The sequence below is a fragment of the Maylandia zebra genome, linkage group LG5 (genome assembly GCF_041146795.1).
Source record: "Maylandia zebra isolate NMK-2024a linkage group LG5, Mzebra_GT3a, whole genome shotgun sequence".
NCBI classification, from domain to species: Eukaryota; Metazoa; Chordata; class Actinopteri; order Cichliformes; family Cichlidae; genus Maylandia; species Maylandia zebra.
The window spans coordinates 20,857,499-20,874,974 of record NC_135171.1 but is presented as its reverse complement, the minus strand read 5'-3'; the positions used below and the strand labels follow the sequence as shown (position 1 = coordinate 20,874,974).

At 42.0% G+C, this 17,476-nt stretch overlaps 2 protein-coding genes across 6 annotated transcripts in view; one reads left to right on the top strand and one right to left on the bottom strand.

Moving 5' to 3' along the window:
- Positions 1-1,191: 1,191 nt before the first annotated feature.
- ankrd33ab (ankyrin repeat domain 33Ab) lies at positions 1,192-8,493 on the bottom strand. The gene is made up of 4 exons (XM_004544897.3): positions 8,233-8,493; positions 8,004-8,133; positions 7,009-7,149; positions 1,192-1,967 (listed from the first exon to the last, which is right to left on the bottom strand). The coding sequence occupies exons 1-4, from the start codon at positions 8,491-8,493 to the stop codon at positions 1,192-1,194; spliced, it is 1,308 nt and encodes a 435-aa protein (XP_004544954.1).
- arhgef25b (Rho guanine nucleotide exchange factor (GEF) 25b) overlaps positions 8,374-17,476 on the top strand; it is a 29,407-nt gene continuing 20,304 nt past the window's right edge. For 2 of the 5 annotated variants that reach the window (XM_076883987.1, XM_076883985.1), the window contains exons 1-3: positions 9,465-10,960; positions 11,059-11,458; positions 12,460-12,565. In XM_076883987.1, coding sequence (XP_076740102.1) covers positions 11,402-11,458; positions 12,460-12,565 — 163 coding nt within the window. In that variant the 5' untranslated portion in view covers positions 9,465-10,960; positions 11,059-11,401. Of the gene's footprint in view, positions 8,509-9,464; positions 10,961-11,058; positions 11,459-12,459; positions 12,566-14,887; positions 15,279-17,476 lie in introns of those variants that run through there. The other 3 variants (XM_076883986.1, XM_024802452.2, XM_024802451.2) reach the window with 3 other exon arrangements.

The following is a 17,476-nucleotide window of genomic DNA, read 5'->3' as shown; positions in this document are numbered from 1 at the left end:
GTTGGTATGAGGTGTTTGTGCAGATATGCTCTGTTTGGTTTTCGCCAAATGTGCCGCCACCAGACATCTCCTCTTTGGATCTATGTTCCAAAAGTCTTGTGGTCTGTTCAAATGCAACTTTTGCAAAGATAAGCAAACAAGCCTCACTTTTCTAATTGTTCTCTAATTAATTTTAACATTTAACATTCTAGCTGAGGCCTGTAGAGTCTCAGATGTAGCTCTTGGAGTTTTTTTTTTTGCAGCTTATTTTGAGGATTGCACGCTCTGACCTAGGGCTGAATCTCCTGGGACATCCTCTCCTGGGAAGACTGTGGCATTGTGTTTACAGACACCTGAATGCTCCAGATCAGCAAACTGCCAAAACTTCCGCATCTGTATAGAAACTCACACCTGCTGATGATCAGTTAATCAAGTGCATTTGATCGGCTACCCTTCAGTAAGGGTGTACATGATTTTGTACATAACTGTACGGAGTCATGTGCAAACTTCCTTTTTCATGACTGTGTGCACGGTATTCAAAGATTACATAAACATTATTGGCAATATCACAAAGTGGCAATAAACCTAGAAGATTAAACAGATCCTGAGTTTTGATGCTTGTTGTCTAAACACTATACAGTATTTTCAGTTCATGTTTTCATCCATAAACTCTTCTTATGTATAAATATTATACATACTACTTAATAATACAAATTAGCTGTAGCATATATGCTTCTAGGTTTACATCTCATGTTATAAATGGAGGCAGGTCTACTCGTACTGTGGCTGTGATTTATTTGAATAATGAGGTAGACATCATGGATGCTTTAGCACCGGTAAGAATGAGCCAGTAAATATGGATTTTGTGCACTGTGCCATATTCTTCTTTTTTTTAAGAAGTTCTTTAAAGTCTTTTAATCCCTAATAGAATAATAGACTTATTTTTCACATTAACTCCAAATATAGGTACTGCTTTTAGCGTAGATGCTTCAAACCTTCTCTGAAGAGTCTTTACAGTTCTCTTCCTCTGTCACTCCCTTTCAGATTTAAGTTTAGTATTCACTTGAATGCTCTTTGGTTTGAACATTTTAAGCCCTGAGTTGAAAGGCACTCACTTTTCTCACAAAGGATATTTTGTACAGCCCTTTCTTTTTTAAAACCTTATTTTTTGGCCTTCTTGCTGTCCTTTTCTTTCTTCTTTTTCTCCTTTTCTTACTTTTCTTTTTCAGCCTTCTTCTTGTCCTTTTTTTTCTCATCCTTGATCTCCTTGTACTTCCACTTGGGTGGTTCCAGATAGCCCTTTTCCCTCTTCTTCTTCTTTTCTTTCTTTGGCGTTGCTTCTGTTGGCCTGTCTACATTGATCTTTGGGATGCAGCCAGAGGGGAACACGCTGTTCCGCCTCCCCATACTCCGGGAAATAAAAGTTGTGGCAGCTTTGGTGGAGAGCATACTGCCTCGCCGCTCGGTGTCGGCACAGCATGTCGTAGCAATCGACTCCGCAGAGTGGATTGTGGGGATAATGTGCGACACTGAGCCATTACTGTGGCACACTGAGCTTTCCTCAAGGTCCTTTTTTGTATGTTTGCTGACCAGCTCTTGTACGGCCAGACGCTTCTTGCCAATCTCTGGAGGGCTCGTGGGGCAGAGTGGGTGACATCCAGTTGAAATCAGAGGACTGTAGACACTGGTGGTCATGCGCACCATGTGGTCCAACACCCCGTTGTCCTCGGGGTCACGAGGTAATCTGAATCCAAAGGTGTCTTTGATCTGCTGGGCAATTTTTTCCCTGGGAATTTTCTGAGATACGGCCTTGGCTACTCTCTCCTTGAGCTCAGGCCACTCAGGGACATAACCCTCACAGAACTGCTCAGCTCTTGGACGCATATTGAGGCGACGGAGACGGTGCAAGGTCTCGTAGCGACCTGTCTTAAAGGCCCAGTCCCGAGCACATCTTCCTCTGGTGGAATCTACTGCATGTATGTCAGCCCCTGAAAAGAAATACCACGAGGAAAAACAAACACAAGAACTGATTAATAATAACTCATTAATAATAAGTTCATATTAATAACTTGTTAAAGTGCTGTTTTGGGCTGCCCTACAAAAAAATGTTAAACATCAAAGTGTCTGACTTGATAATGTATTAATACTTTTTAGTAAATCTTATCGCATACAGCCTACACACGTCAGACTTGATGCCAAACCTGAGTTCTCGAGGTTCATGAGGCGCATGGTGGCTTGCAATAAACGTGTTGCTGTCTCACAGTTTGTAGATAACTAAGTTACAGCACAGCCCTGAGCCGTTTTGCACAGTTAAAATTATCTACATCTGTGGTTGTCATACTGTGAAATGTGAAAATGACTTGTGTGCCAATGCCTGTTTACTAATGTTTTATTTGACTTACTAACTTAAATTTTCTGATACAGTGATATGCTGTCTAAATGCGGTAGAATAAAGCAGGCAGGGGTTTGTAAAGTTCAGCTGACTTTCCCACAGTCTCTTTCAGAAATCCATCTTTATGGATTTCATTATGAGGGCAGTTTATTGTATGATATTAATGTTGGACTAAGTGTTACTCCTGGCAGAGATTTGAGGAAACGTGCAGTCCAAAAATAAGGAAACGACTAATCTGCGACCAGCCCGCAAGTCTAGTAAGGTAAAGATTACAGAGTCAGTATCTGTTAAGATGTGATAATGTCCTCAGACTGATCCTTTAAACCAGTCTCACGTCACCGACACGTTGACATATGCGCAGAGTTAGCCGGGTTCAAATACGGTCAGATAAACCATGTAGTCAGCCGTTCTCACTAGCAGTGCTCTTAGTCTTTATTTAGAGCAGTGAAAGACAGAGTTAAAGAGCTGATGTTAGAGTTTCAGAAACGATCCAGTGATATCAGTTGGGGCTAGCATTTGTATGTTCAAACTGTAAAAAGTTCTTTTAATGGAACATCAGTATAGTTTGAATTGTAGCAAAAAGAGCTAGCTGAGTAGCTCATATGTGTAAGTGACTAATCTGTTGTTTTTATATATATATATATATATATATATATATATATATATATATATATATATATATAAGGGGTGCAACGATACACAAAATTCACGGTTCGGTTCGATACTTTGGTGTCACGGTTCGATATTTTTTCGATACAAAAAAAATGTTCATGCCTTTTTAATTTGTCATTTATTAAAATTATAAATATATATTTTAACTCAAAAGTACAGTTTTTAAATTTAATGTTGCTGAAACAAAAATAATTAAAAAAATAAATATATCTGATTGAGGAATCACTCATCTTTGGAAAAGCGAGTTTATTACAGAGAAAAGGCTCTTTCCAAAATAAAAGCTATACTATACGCTTCTTCTGGGCTATATTCTCAGCAGCATATTGTAGCGGGTCAGGGCTGTTCAGGGTTCTGTTTGTACAGTTATGTTTTGTTTATGTTGCCATAGTGACGGGTGACGCCCTCTTGCTGCGACGGTGTGTCCTTCCGGGTCAGAGGGCGCCCTGTGTGTTGTTGTTGTTGTTGCTGTGCGGTTGCCGCGCTGAGCAGTTAGCTAGCGGCAGTGTTCTTCTGCAGATGTCAATAAACGGCTGTGCTCCCTGGCTAGCTCACGGGAAGCAAGACCAAACAACACCTCCGTCTCCTCGTTGTCTGAGCTCGCCACATTGGTGTCAGAAGTGGGATGATGGTGGCACCCCATGTTCTGACCTGAGTGACTTTTCCCCCGCCTGTCGTGACCGGCGGTGCGCCAAAAGAAGGCACCTGGATATTTGCAAAGTGAAAGCAAAAAACAAGCGCAAATTCAAACGCGATTTCAATATGTCACATATTGACAGTGGCTCACCGATGCCAATGACATAATTACCCAGCTACATTTCCGAAAGAATGCAAAAGCATTGACATATATTTTTCCTTCCTACAATAGCCCGACGGGCAGGGCAGAGATAGATTTTGGTAGCCCGACTGGAAAAATCGCTAGCCCGATTTTGCAAGCCCTGTGTTACAGGCATGGCCCTTTAAGGATGAAGCCTGATGGGAAATGTATTCGGGATGTGTGTAGCGGGACTGCCTGGTGTGTGTGTGTGTGTGTGTGTGTGAAGAGAGAGAGCGGAGAAGGGGAAAAAGTAACGGTTAGCTACAGAAGAGACGGAAAGAAAATAAATAAAAGGAATATAATAACTCCCTCGACAGCCAGAGTTGTGTCGGCGATGCTCGCTGTGAGTAAACTGTTTCAGCCCACTGTACGCTGTGTTCGTGCCTTAGAGAAGAAATAAAGTTCGGTGAAGCAGTTTCCTACGCCTCCTTCGATCTTTTTGCTAGCGGAGTTGACCTGTATAGTAAGCTGTTGCCGGCTACGAGTCAGTTTCGGAACCTTCAAGTAACTGCCAGAGGTTTCCTTACTACGGTTCGGGGCCGCGGATCTGGCGCGGTAACACCTGTATCTGATTGAGGAGTCACTCATCTTTGGAAAAGAGAGTTTATTACAGAGAAAAGGCTCTTTCCAAAATAAAAGCTATACTATACGCTTCTTCTGGGCTATATTCTCAGCAGCATATTGTAGCGGGTCAGGGCTGTTCGGGGTTCTGTTTGTACAGTTATGTTTTGTTTATGTTGCCATAGTGACGGGTGACGCCCTCTCGCTGCGACGGTGTGTCCTTCCGGGGTCAGAGGGCGCCCTGTGTGTTGTTGTTGTTGTTGCTGTGCGGTTGCCGCGCTGAGCAGTTAGCTAGCGGCAGTGTTCTTCTGCAGATGTCAATAAACGGCTGTGCTCCCTGGCTAGCTCACGGGAAGCAAGACCAAACGACACCTCCGTCTCCTCGTTGTCTGAGCTCGCCACATTAGTGTCAGAAGTGGGATGATGGTGGCACCCCATGTTCTGTTCTGACCCGAGTGACTTTTCCCCCGCCGGTCGTGACCGGCCGGTGCGCCAAAAGAAGGCACCTGGACATTTGCAGGACTTTGTGTGGGGCAATGGGGTCGTCGGGGACGACTGACCCCTTAGGCGGGGGCTATGTAGCGGGTCAGGGCTGTTCAGGGTTCTGTTTGTACAGTTATGTTTTGTTTATGTTGCCATAGTGACGGGTGACGCCTTCTCGCTGCGACGGTGTGTCCTTCCGGGGTCAGAGGGCGCTCTGTGTGTTGTTGTTGCTGTGCGGTTGCCGCGCTGAGGAGTTAGCTAGCGGCAGTGTTCTTCTGCAGATGTCAATAAACGGCTGTGCTCCCTGGCTAGCTCACGGTAAGCAAGACCAAACGACACCTCCGTCTCCTCCTTGTCTGAGCTCGCCACAATATTAAACATATCAGGTCCCCATAAGGAGAATCATGTGCTAACGGCTGTCTAAATGACTCGGGTAAAGTTTGTAACATGCATGCTTGTTGTTTTTGTCTGCTTCCACTTGTCTTTGCACTAGGATGATGTCGGCGTAAATGTGCAGTCATATTCGTTGTGTTCCCACTAGTGCTCCGTTATCGAGCTACCCCTGCGTGGGGCTAGACGGCTAACACTTTAACGAGCTAACTGCTCGCTAACACACTAGTTCCCACCCATGTAATTGAGCATTACGTGGCACATCCAACATACTGTTTTACTTTAGTCCATGACGCGCTTACCTTCAGGGTCATACGTCACATGAAAACCAAAATAATTCCAAACGCCACATCTGAATGAGGGTGGGGAAGGTTCAATTTGCCATGTTGCAAGGAGAGCTTAACTTCTGTCTCGCTAGCTTGCCCTGCGCTCGTCCTTCTGATGATGCTGTCTGTGTTGAGCGCTCAGTGGACCTGCGCTCGACAGTGCAGCCTAGGCTGAGTAGTCGAACGCAGATTTACTGAGCGCTCAACACAGACAGCATCGTCAGAAGGAAAGTTGATAAAATAAATTACAAATTTTGTATTGTTCGATACATATGCGTACCGAACCGAAAGCACTGTATCGAACGGTTCAATATCGATACGAGTATCGTTGCACCCCTAATATATATATATATATATATATATATATATATGGTTCCATCCACCATGGAGGAGGGAGACGAGGAACCATCATGGAAGGACAGGCCCCTGCACGGTATGTACCACCGGCAGATAGAGGAGGTGGCTGATATCCAGAAATCCTACCAGTGGCTGGACAAAGCTGGACTGAAAGACAGCACAGAGGCACTAATCATGGCAGCACAAGAACAAGCTCTGAGCACAAGATCCATAGAGGCTGGGGTCTATCACTCCAGGCAAGACCCCAGGTGCAGGCTGTGTAAAGATGCCCCAGAGACAATCAGCAGGGTGCAAGATGCTAGCAGGCAAGGCATACATGGAACGCCATAACCAAGTGGCCGGCATAGTGTACAGGAACATCTGTGCCGAGTATAACCTGGAAGTCCCGAGGTCAAAATGGGAGATGCCCCCAAGGGTGGTGGAGAATGACCGAGCTAAGATCCTGTGGGACTTCCAGATACAGACGGACAAAATGGTGGTGGCTAACCAACCGGACATAGTGGTGGTAGACAAACAGAAGAAGACGGCCGTAGTGATCGATGTAGCGGTTACGAATGACAGCAATATCAGGAAGAAGGAACACGAGAAGCTGGAGAAATACCAAGGGCTCAGAGAAGAGCTCGAGAGGATGTGGAGGGTGAAGGTAACGGTGGTCCCCGTGGTAATCGGAGCACTAGGTGCGGTGACTCCCAAGCTAGGCGAGTGGCTCCAGCAGATCCCGGGAATAACATCGGAGATCTCTGTCCAGAAGAGCGCAGTCCTGGGAACAGCTAAGATACTGCGCAGGACCCTCAAGCTCCCAGGCCTCTGGTAGAGGACCCGAGCTTGAAGGATAAACCGCCCGCAGGGGCGTGCTACATATTTCTATAAGAGTCTAGTCTCAATTAATGATGGATATTTATTCATATTTGCTATTTCCCAAAGCATTAAGAAACAGAGAATATACCATACCTTTGTTTTTATACCGGTAGCTGAAATGTATAGGTAATGATCCAGTGAAATAAAGTGTGCTTTTGCACTCTACTCTTACATACCAGCCATAACAAGGGCTGCCACAACGTCAGTGCGGCCAGTCATTGCAGCTTTGATGAGAGCTGTGAAACCTCTACAATCCCTTATTTCTGTGTCTATTCCAGGATAATAGTTCAGGAGATACGTCACTGTCATGATGTGACCTGTAAAAACACAGAATTTATACAACAGTGCATCAGAAAACACGAGTTGAGTGCATATTTGCAACTGGTTAAATCTCCGATTAAATCAAGCTCAAGCTATTTGCAATCCCAATCCCAAAGAAGTTCTCAGGAATCTGTGTAAAATATAAAAACAAAATGGAATAATTACAAACCTAATAAACCCAGATTTTGTTCACAATAGAACACATAAACCATATCAAAGGTTCAAACAAAAACATACATACAAAAATATTAGCTCACTTTGAGATTACTGGCACCAATAACTCTCAGTTGGGGCAGTTTGCCACTGTCTAGCATCCCCGCTTCTTTTAACAACAGTCCATAAACATCTGGAAACGGGGGAGACCACCTGCTGGACTTTTGGGAGAAGACTGTTTTCCTGTTCTTGTCTGATACAGGATTCTAGCTGCTCAACAGTCCTGGGTCTCCTTTGACATATTTTTAATTTCATGTTGTTCCAGATGTTTTCAGCTGATGAAAGATTTAGAAGTTGGATGGTCAGTTGGAAGGACACAGCTGTTGTCCATGTTTTCCAAAAAGAATGTCAAATGTTTTGATACGTCTGACCAAAGTACCATTTTCTACTTTGTCTCAGTTCATTTTGAATGAGCTTTAGTCCATTTACATGGCTTCTTTTTTGCTTGATAAAGCTTTAACCAGCATTTAAGGAATGCATTTAGTTATCTCTTTCCTGAACTGTTTGTCCATGCAGTCAGAGTGAGTGGGGAACCCATCCCCATCTTTACTGAAACAGATTTTATAGCAAACATGTCACTTGCATCAAATTAACTTTTTCGTGAGCACCCCAGTTGTAATAAGTTGGTAAAACATACCTGCTTGGGATGCAATCATCAGTGCTGTGTTGCCTTCATTGTCCTGGTGATTTATGTCAACATATGGACAGGTATGAAGTCCATGTACGATCTCTAGGAAACCTTTACAGCACGCCACCATTAAACCATTCTGTTGGTTTGAAGTTAACAGTTAAGATCAGCGATGTTGCAATATGTTGCTCACTGCTAGTCATAGAGATCATGAGTTCATTATGGATGAGACTCTCACCCAGCCATTGATGTCCAGCTCCATCGCCTCTTCTTTTGTGACCCCCCTCTCAAGCACTGTCTGCAGAGAGACCGGTTCATTACGGGCGCACGCTTGATACAGTGTTGATGCTGCACTCCCATTTCTTCTCTCTGGCGTGTAGTCTGGAAGCACCGAGTCATCCGAAAGAATGCTATCTGAGTCTGACTCTCTCCCGGATGGAGACACTTCGCTATCGTCAGGGCCTGATCCCAGGTGGGGGTCCTCCGCTGCAGTGGCCATCTTCCAGCAGAACAGGTGAAATGGGCCCAAATGCCTTTGTCTACATCTAAAACAATATCAAAAAAAGAAACTGGTCAGGCAGAAACCTCCTGTCAGATGTATGTTTTTTTGGCTTCCTGGAAAGCAAGCTATTGTTTTACAATCTGTCCACTTATTCTAAGCATAAAGCTGTTGTTTCATCACAACATGCTATATATCAGGCTTCAGGAAGATCAAAGGTTCACTTGGTGACAGATGAAGTGTGACATGAGTCCGAGCTCAGCGCTGCCTCACTGTTAACTGGATAAGAATCTAAATGCCCTGCTGAACACACAACACGGCTAAATGAGGAACAACCCACCTCAGAGTAATCTTGGTCACATGTGAACCTGCTTGCTTCAATCTGAAGCCAACATAGGTATTGAAAGTAATCACTTCTGCTTTTTGACTTGTATAATTTTTACTCCGCACAGCAAAAAGTTAAGTTTACATATTTTTACGCTGAAATCAAAACTGCAAATATATGATTTAAAGATCTATCTAAAAAGAACATCACTGACAGGTGTTTTGATGGTACAGCCATGACCTGTTATGGCTGAACTGTACATTTTTTTATTCGCTCAGTATAGACTTCTCAAGTATTTTATATCAGTACATAACTGTGAAGCCACAGTTCATAAAACAGAAGTAAAGAAATAAAAATTCAGAGGCGCATCTGCTGCATTGACTGTCATTCATCATTATGTAATAAATAATAATACCATGACTGTCAAACTATGAGACACTCATAGACATGAACAGGAAATACATACACTTACCATAAGTAGCATGAACCTGTCAGCATTTGTCTGTGACTCGTGCTAAATGACTTCTGATTTCAGCCCTCCTGCTTTGTTTGCAGAGGAGCCGTTTCCTCCCAGGCCTGTGAACAGAGATACTTTACCCATTTCCATCCCACATGTTGTCATCATGACATAAAACTAAGAGGAGGAGTCTTCGTTGAGTCTTCACTGAGGCACTGTGTGCTCATCTCCTATGCTTAGCTCATCCCACTTGTAACAGCTTTATAGAGGGGATTACCTGTTGCTCTCTTCATCTTTTAATAGCAGTTAAAAGCTAAGTATGTCTTAGCTGGATGAACTAAGTTTTCTCCTTCTACAAATTATTCAAGTTCCACTGCTAGCATTGATGCAAACCTCAAAAAGCACCTCAGCTCCACATCTGGATTTTTACTTTTCATAAATAATACCCTTGTTTAATAAAATAGCTTTTACGACTTTTACTGCCGATTTATGAATATGCAGATTGACGCTCCGACTCCTCTGTTGCAGTGGACTGCTCTTAAACAGTTTAAAAAGGCCTTATGCTAAGCTACAAAGTAGCAGGTTTAGACTAATATTCAGCCATACCATTCTGAATTTTGAGGACTATTTATCTATGCAGTTGTTATTATTATTATTGAAGTATTTATTTAAACACAAAGTCTCACTGAGATTGAAATCTCTTTTTCACAAGAGACCTGTGTACAAAAAAAAACTGAGACAGACATCGACATATTAAAATCACACATTTCACATGGTAAATGGACTGGTTCTTCTACTCAACTTGAGTAGAAGAACACTTTATACAGCATGACTCATTCACCCATTTTCTATGCCTAAGTGCTTTCTGTCTCACATTCACACACATTGACACTTGAATGATTGCATTGGAAGCAACTCAGGGTTCGGTATGTTTCCCAAACATATTTGGTATGCAGTCTGGAGCAGCGAGGGATTGAACCACCAACCTTCCCATTAGTAGATGAGCTGCTTTACCCCTGATCGGTCATAAGAATGAAGATAAACATGTGCATGAGTAGCTGTGGACAAACAAATATAATCCTTCATAATGTTTCTGTGAAATAAAAGATTATAGCTTTCTTCTTCTTCATATTTCAAATTATGAAGGAGAAAAAAAAGAGCAATCTCTACAGGGTCACCTAGAGGTCGATGTAGCTTACAGGAATACACTCCTCTTTTTGACCACCTTATAAAAATCTGGAAATAAGTAGCTACTACCATATAAAAGTTTTTTCAGTCTTCAAAATTATTTTTATTGGTGGACATCTTTAATTCATTTACGAGTATAAAATGTTAACAGTAAGCTGCTTTAATCCAAGGAATCTAATTAATTTGTTAAGACTAACTAGCAGAAAGTCAAATCCCATTAGGCATGACCAGTGTGTTCGGAATAGATGGGACAGACTCCAAAACAAAGAAATTCCCAAACAGCTGCAGTTCAGGGATGGTATTTCTCAAATTTACCTTTTTGGTTGGTCACAGCAGAGTGAAAGTGATGACATCCTACATCTGTGATAGAAGTGTATGGGATATACAAACTTCATTGGCATGATTTAAATCTGTGGATTGTTTACATTCCAGGAATTACCTCAGAGCACAAACTGGAATAAAAGTGTTAAATCAAATCTGGTTTAAAAGAAAAGGCAGTAAGTCTGTGTTTCTTTATCATAATAATTATAATAATAAGACAGTTGAGGTTTTTAATAAACTATTCTGAGTATATTTTTTTGTTCTGGGAATGCAGTAACAGTCTGAAATTAGCCCAAGGAATCTGCTGGACATGGCAGGACCTGTCTGGATGGCTTGACCCTCTCTAATCCAGAGCGGCCTAAGGAGAAATCCCACTGAAATTGACCAGCTGTCCTCATCTTCCCGCAGGAGACCCGCTGCAAAGTTTAAGCTGTCTGCTTTTGTCTTTTTGTCAGGCAGGATGAGTTGGATGTTTCTCTGAAGCCTAAGCTTAACTTGTTTTCTACCTTTGATTAAAGTCCAAAACTTGGCGCACGGATGATTTAATGAGGGGAAAGAGTACAGCACCAAGTGAAGAAAGATGATGCAATGATAGAAGAAGCTCAAGAGGAAGAAAAATGAAGACTTTGGAAAAAGGGAGGAATGAAGAACTTCTGGAATACAAGCTTGATAAAGTGAGTACCCGTGTGACATAAAAGGAAATGGTCTCATATAAAATCTTATGTATATATCAGCATATTTTTGAACAAATGTTTAATTAGGTATTAATTTATGTCAAATATTATCCAGTATAATGGATGTTGAATTACATAACACAAGAAGACATCTCAATACAGGAAAATAAGTAATTTTTCAAAAACTGTGCAACTATTATTTGATTCAAATTATATATTTTTTGTTTTCAAATCTTGTTCTCTTTGCCATGTAGTCTTTAGATTTCTAATGCAAAGAATCACATAAATGTAATTTCTTCCAAAATCCATTAAAAGTGATTCCATTCTTGCTAATATGAGTGCAAACAAATTAACATTATTATTAAAATTATTATTACTATTTTGCCCTAAAATAGGGCTCATTTCAGTTTAATTTAATTCGTCATCTGTTATGGAAAACCAAATCCTGAGCCTTAGTCATTTAGCCAGCATGCAGACATGCGCTTCTTGCTGTTTTTATGGCCACACGTTCGAATTTCTCATAAATGCAAAGACAACAACATGCAGAGCAGTGTGGTTTCCTTAAAAAAATCTATTCAAATGAAATAAGCTGCATGTGATCTTTCTCACATGTCATGCAGTAAGACTTGTTGGGGTGGTGATCAGCAAATCTAGCTGCATTCTGCATTTTTGTTTTGTAGGCTAGAAGCTGACTATTAAGATTCAATTACCCTGGCTTAACTTGAGTGAACATCATTGACCCCAGGCTGTGATACCATCCACTCTCCTGATCGTTTTTGTTCTCTAAGAGAAATTCCACAGATAAGATAAGAACCCACTTAAGCTGAAGCAAAAATAAGAGAGACAGGGGGTGGAGGAGAGGTGAAACAGAATGTTAGCCTGGTATAATTAGCTCTGTCTGGTAGGATCTACCTACCCCCCTGATCTATCACATATATATGTATCAAAATACAAATCCAATTCCCTTCACTGATCACTCGCTTGTCTTTTCCATGTATAAGATTTCAGACACCAGCAGGGAGAAAATGTTGTTGCATGGTCATAGCCGGGACATATGGACTCGGGAGAAGTGGGCCGGGAAGTCACCTGTGACCGCAGGTTGCAAAGGTACCGCAGTGAGTGTATGCATCGATTCGTATCCCAGGATGTCATGTCACCTGGTTGTCAAATCTCACTAGTTTTCCATATTAAACACATGCTATCCTGCACTGTTGTTTCACAATCCACCACCTGCATCATTACTGTACACCTAGTGATAATGGTCCTCTTTTAAAGTGCTGCAGAGTCTGAAGTAACTCAGAGTTTATCAGCCAGGAAAGCAGGCTATGTTTTACTTAGTTTTTACTGACTGATTCATTTCATCTTCACTTGCTTTTTACTTTAAAGTTTACTTGCTGGTTAGATTTCGGCACCAAATACAACTTGTTTTGGCTTAAGATAGGTTCACGGTTTGGACCAGTGATAATCATTCACTCATGCATGACTCCCTGCTCCATGTTTACTGAGTTCTATGAGTAATTTTCTCTGCACCATTAAATGCACCATTGCTGTTACATAGTCAGAAGGTGGCAAAAGAAAAAAAGGTTAAATAATGACATAAATACTGACACACAGTATTGTATTAAACACAGAACATATTTTTTCCAAAATTAATACACAAAGTTAGTAGTGTCATGTGCTCCTTTCTTTCCTCTCATCTGTCTGCCATTTTTGATCCATGATACTATACAGTGGTTGGGGAGTGACCACTGGTTGTACACGGCATTTAACGAGGAATTGTGGGATACTTTGAATTCAGGTAGTGTAGTGAAAGTGCTATAAAATGTCTATATAGTCAATACTTGCTATAAAGTGAGTAGTGAGTGATTTGCACACACTGTTTGCTGCTGGGTGCAACTCTTACATCACCCATAGTGGGGAGCTGTTTGACAGAAAAGCAACGCATGCACAAGAGTTAGAATTGACACACCAAAATAAACACCGAATGCAACCCCACATTATGTTATTCTGGTGATTAGTTATTGACTGATTAGGCATGCGCAAGCTGACATACACATGCACGCACGGACTGTAATCCTAAATTGTGGCGGGATTAGTGCAGTTCAGCTCAGAGGGATCATCGTCTCAGCAGAGTTTTTAAAAGCTTAACTCGACGGCCGGCAGAACGAGAGCATTTTGACATTTTTGCAGCCGTAATTTCCCCCTCTGTGGACTGAGATGTCATCATTTGCACTGGTCATGTGTGAATGTTGGTTTGCATGTGTGTGTGAAACTGCAGTTTGCATATAGTAAAAAATGAAGCTGTGTCAAATTCTTCTATTCCTTTTTTCTCCCCCTTCTTCATTGACTTTGTCCACATTTGGGATCATGCGAGTTTACCCGTAAATCTTCTTGAGTCACCGCTGCGAGCACGGACAGCTGTGCTCGTAAGATCATCTCGTCAAGAATACTTAATCTTGGCTTTGAGATTAAATCGGTCCGCCTCCATCTAGCTACCTCGGTGGGCTGTGTGCAGGATATTTTCATATGTTGGCTTTTCCACGGCAGTGCTTTGGTATCGACGGGTGGCGAGCGGGGAAGAGTAGGCTGTCATACTGATTTGAGAGAATGGTTTAGTTAAAAGTTTTGAAAACATAAATCGTAGATTAAGCTCAGAGTGCGGGCCCATTTGAGTAACTGGGGGTGCTTTTTTTTTTATAGACTTTAAACGAAATTATGACTGCTTGTGGTATTTCTTTTCACACTTTCTCACTTTTTCCCCTCTACTCCTGAAATACACAAATGTGGGTCGTTGATGTGTTTCCAAATCTGCAGCTTGTTGTCTCTTAGTAGGTTGTGATGGCACACAATGTGTTCTCAGCTTTTATTACTTTAGCTGAGTGATTTGTTTTAACTAAGAGTCCACGGTCTGCAACCTTTGGAGTCAAGTGGTGTTGAATAGTAGAAGTAGAATAGTTTTTGTAATCTGGAAGTGGGGAACACCTGAGATTAATTGGTAACAAATTTGTAGCAAATAGTTGTCAACATCAAAATTATTCAAATAAGCACTTCTTCCTTTGAAAAACATGATTTATAGTGTACTTTCTTTCTTGCTAACCCAGCCCAGACCAAACGTGGACCAGTCAACAGGCAGGCATTGCCTAATGAAAATGACTGTTTGCCTGTTCAGTGGAAAAGTTCATGCTCGTTGTTATTCATGCCTGCTAATGGTAAGCAGAGAGCAAACACTGATAATAGAAGCTGATGAAGGAGGTGTGAAGCGAGAGTGGATCAGGAGGGGAGGGGAGAGGCTGAGAGGAGGGACTGGAAAACAGATGCTGGTGCAGCAGCACAGCATGCTCGCTACCATCCCTCCCTCATCAGGGCCCCTCCCCTTCCCTGCCCCTCTGTCGCTCCCTCACTTACTTTTGGTCCCTCTCATAATCTTTGCCCACTATCTCCCAGCGCAGAGAGGCTCATAAGCCGAAGCCCTCAACAGCCTCTCTGGTTTTCCTGCGATTTGCCATCAAATCATGGGATAGTGGTGGAGTTTTTTTCCCCATCAGGTGTTGTTGCTCGAATTTGGAATATGGCTGTGAAGCTCTGTGTACACTTTTCCTCTCTCCTGCGGGGATTACCACAGAAATAGTGTGTGTGCATGTGTGCATGTGCTTCTGTGTGTGTGTGTGTGCTCAGCACTATGCCTATTTCTGATGGTGTTGAATGGACCGGCAGAAGTGCATCACCATGAGAGGGAGTCACCATCACCGAGGGTGTGGGTGTCAGCACCTGTTTAGAAAACTACTCAGCAAATGTGGCTGCTGCTTTGTCAAAGCCAGAGGTACGTAGAAGTTTTACTGCAGGTTTATTCATCTGTTGTTGCGGTGTCTGCAAGATGTTGCAGAGTGTTCATATTTTGTAATATGAGGAGATGCATTCAGACTCTGTAGTTTCACTGCAAAGTAAGAGCTTTTATTCAGTTATACAATATAATAAAGACCATCGATCCTTCCTCATTTACTTTTGATTTTTAATCTTTTAATTATTTGCATGTATCTTTCATCTGTTCGGTTTCGGGTAATTATTAATATTTTCCATTTCATTGTACGGGAAAACAGGAAACAGGAAAGTTTCAGGTGAAAAGTTATGCAAACTTTTCAACCAAAAATCTCTTCCCTCGACTTCACCTGTTAGAAGATCATCATAATCCTATGGATGGAGGTAAACTGCCAAGAAGGATGTTTTTCAAAAAAATTATCTGAATGTTACCTGCTTTTGGGATACTGAGACATTCCAAAATCAGTTGAGAGACATAATCTCGTTAGCGTGTCCTTGGTCCACCCTGGGGTGGAACCTGAAACATCTCCCTAGGAGGCACCCTAGCCAGATGCCCAAACCACCTTAACTGGTTCATTTTGATTGAGCTGAGCTCCTCCGGAATGATTGAGTTCCTAAGCTATCTCCTGACCTTGGAAGAGCCCAGATGCCCTTCGAAGGATACTCATTTCTGCTGCTTGTATCCACGGTCTTATTCTTTTGGTGACTACCAACAGTTTGTTATCCAAAGGTCAGGGCAGGACTGTAGATCAATCAGTTAATAAGCAGCTTTCACTTCACACTCAGCTGTCTCTTCACCACAACGATTCCCTCACTTGTGACCACAAGATACTCTAACTCCTCCACTGGGGGTAGCAACTCATTCTCACTGAGAACCATGCCCTCTGTCTGGGAAGTCCTAATTCCCATCCCAGCCTCTTCACACATACAGTACATACACCCCAGTGTGAGCTGGAGGTCATTGGTCAGTGAAGCTAACATGACCATAGGGTAAACCCTTTGCCCCTAAAATGTCATGTCCATACAAATTATGAACAGAATCTCTGACAAAGGGAAAGCATTTAAAGTCCTACACAACTGGGAGCTAGTCTTAATCCTTGGAATCTGGACCAAGCTCTCACAACAGTTATTCATGGACCAAATAGCACAGAGATATGCCTTCTCCAAATCAATAAGTTTAAACTTTAAACCTTCTGACTCAAAGGTTCAGTTAACAGACTCCTCTATCCAGTAACATGGTAAAAACCTTCCTAGGCTGAGGACTGTGATCCCCTGAAGCTGGAACATACTCTGCAGCACCCTCGCTTAAAAAGGGGGACCACCTCTTCGGTCTGCTAACCATTGGCACTATTTCAGAACTCCATGCAGTATTGCAGCAGATACATCGAGATGCTTGAGGATGTCAGGGCATATCTTATCCAGTTTTTCATACTGTGACCATGCGCATGAAAAAATGATCAAGGTCTGGCTGTCCTAGTATATTTAGGAAGTCTTTAAAACTACTACCACTATAACTACTACGATTACTACTGCTACTAATAACAGCTGTTTACATTTTGTCTTAAATATTGTCCGAGTGCACTGTTAGTAAATGACGTCTGCTGGGCCCAGCCTTGCTGTGGTGTGAGGTGTGAGCTCCTGGATCAGGGCCATGTTCTCAGAATACCCCCACTATGTCATTTACTAGTCCATGGCTTGATTTAGGGATGAAGGTGACTTGGTTAGATTTAAGAAAGCATTGTGGTTTGTGTTAAAATATGGCCCTTTGCATCATTGGAACATTTGCAACATTAACCTTGCACACTGAACAATAACACGTAAGGGTACTCGATGCATTAAAATTTGATGCCAAGGGGTTCTGACTAAGTCCTTATTTCATTATGACATACCTGTGTTGTGTGGGTTGCTGTAGAAATTCCCTTGTTTTCTCGTTGGCTCAAATAATGAATCACTTCCACAAAAAGCCTTTGACAAACAAACTGCATTTCACTGGATTTCCTTATTTGTTTGATTAAGGATTAGTTTACTGAGATTAGGTGGATATGCCCATAGCCATGGCTAGAAAAGAAAAAAAATTCTCATCTGGTTGTTTCTCACGTTGGATGCATTTTTGAGTGCTGTTCTATGTAGAAAAAATCATTCCCCTAATACTGTGACACTGCCTCATAGCTAATGCGGCTGTAAATACACACATATTAAGAC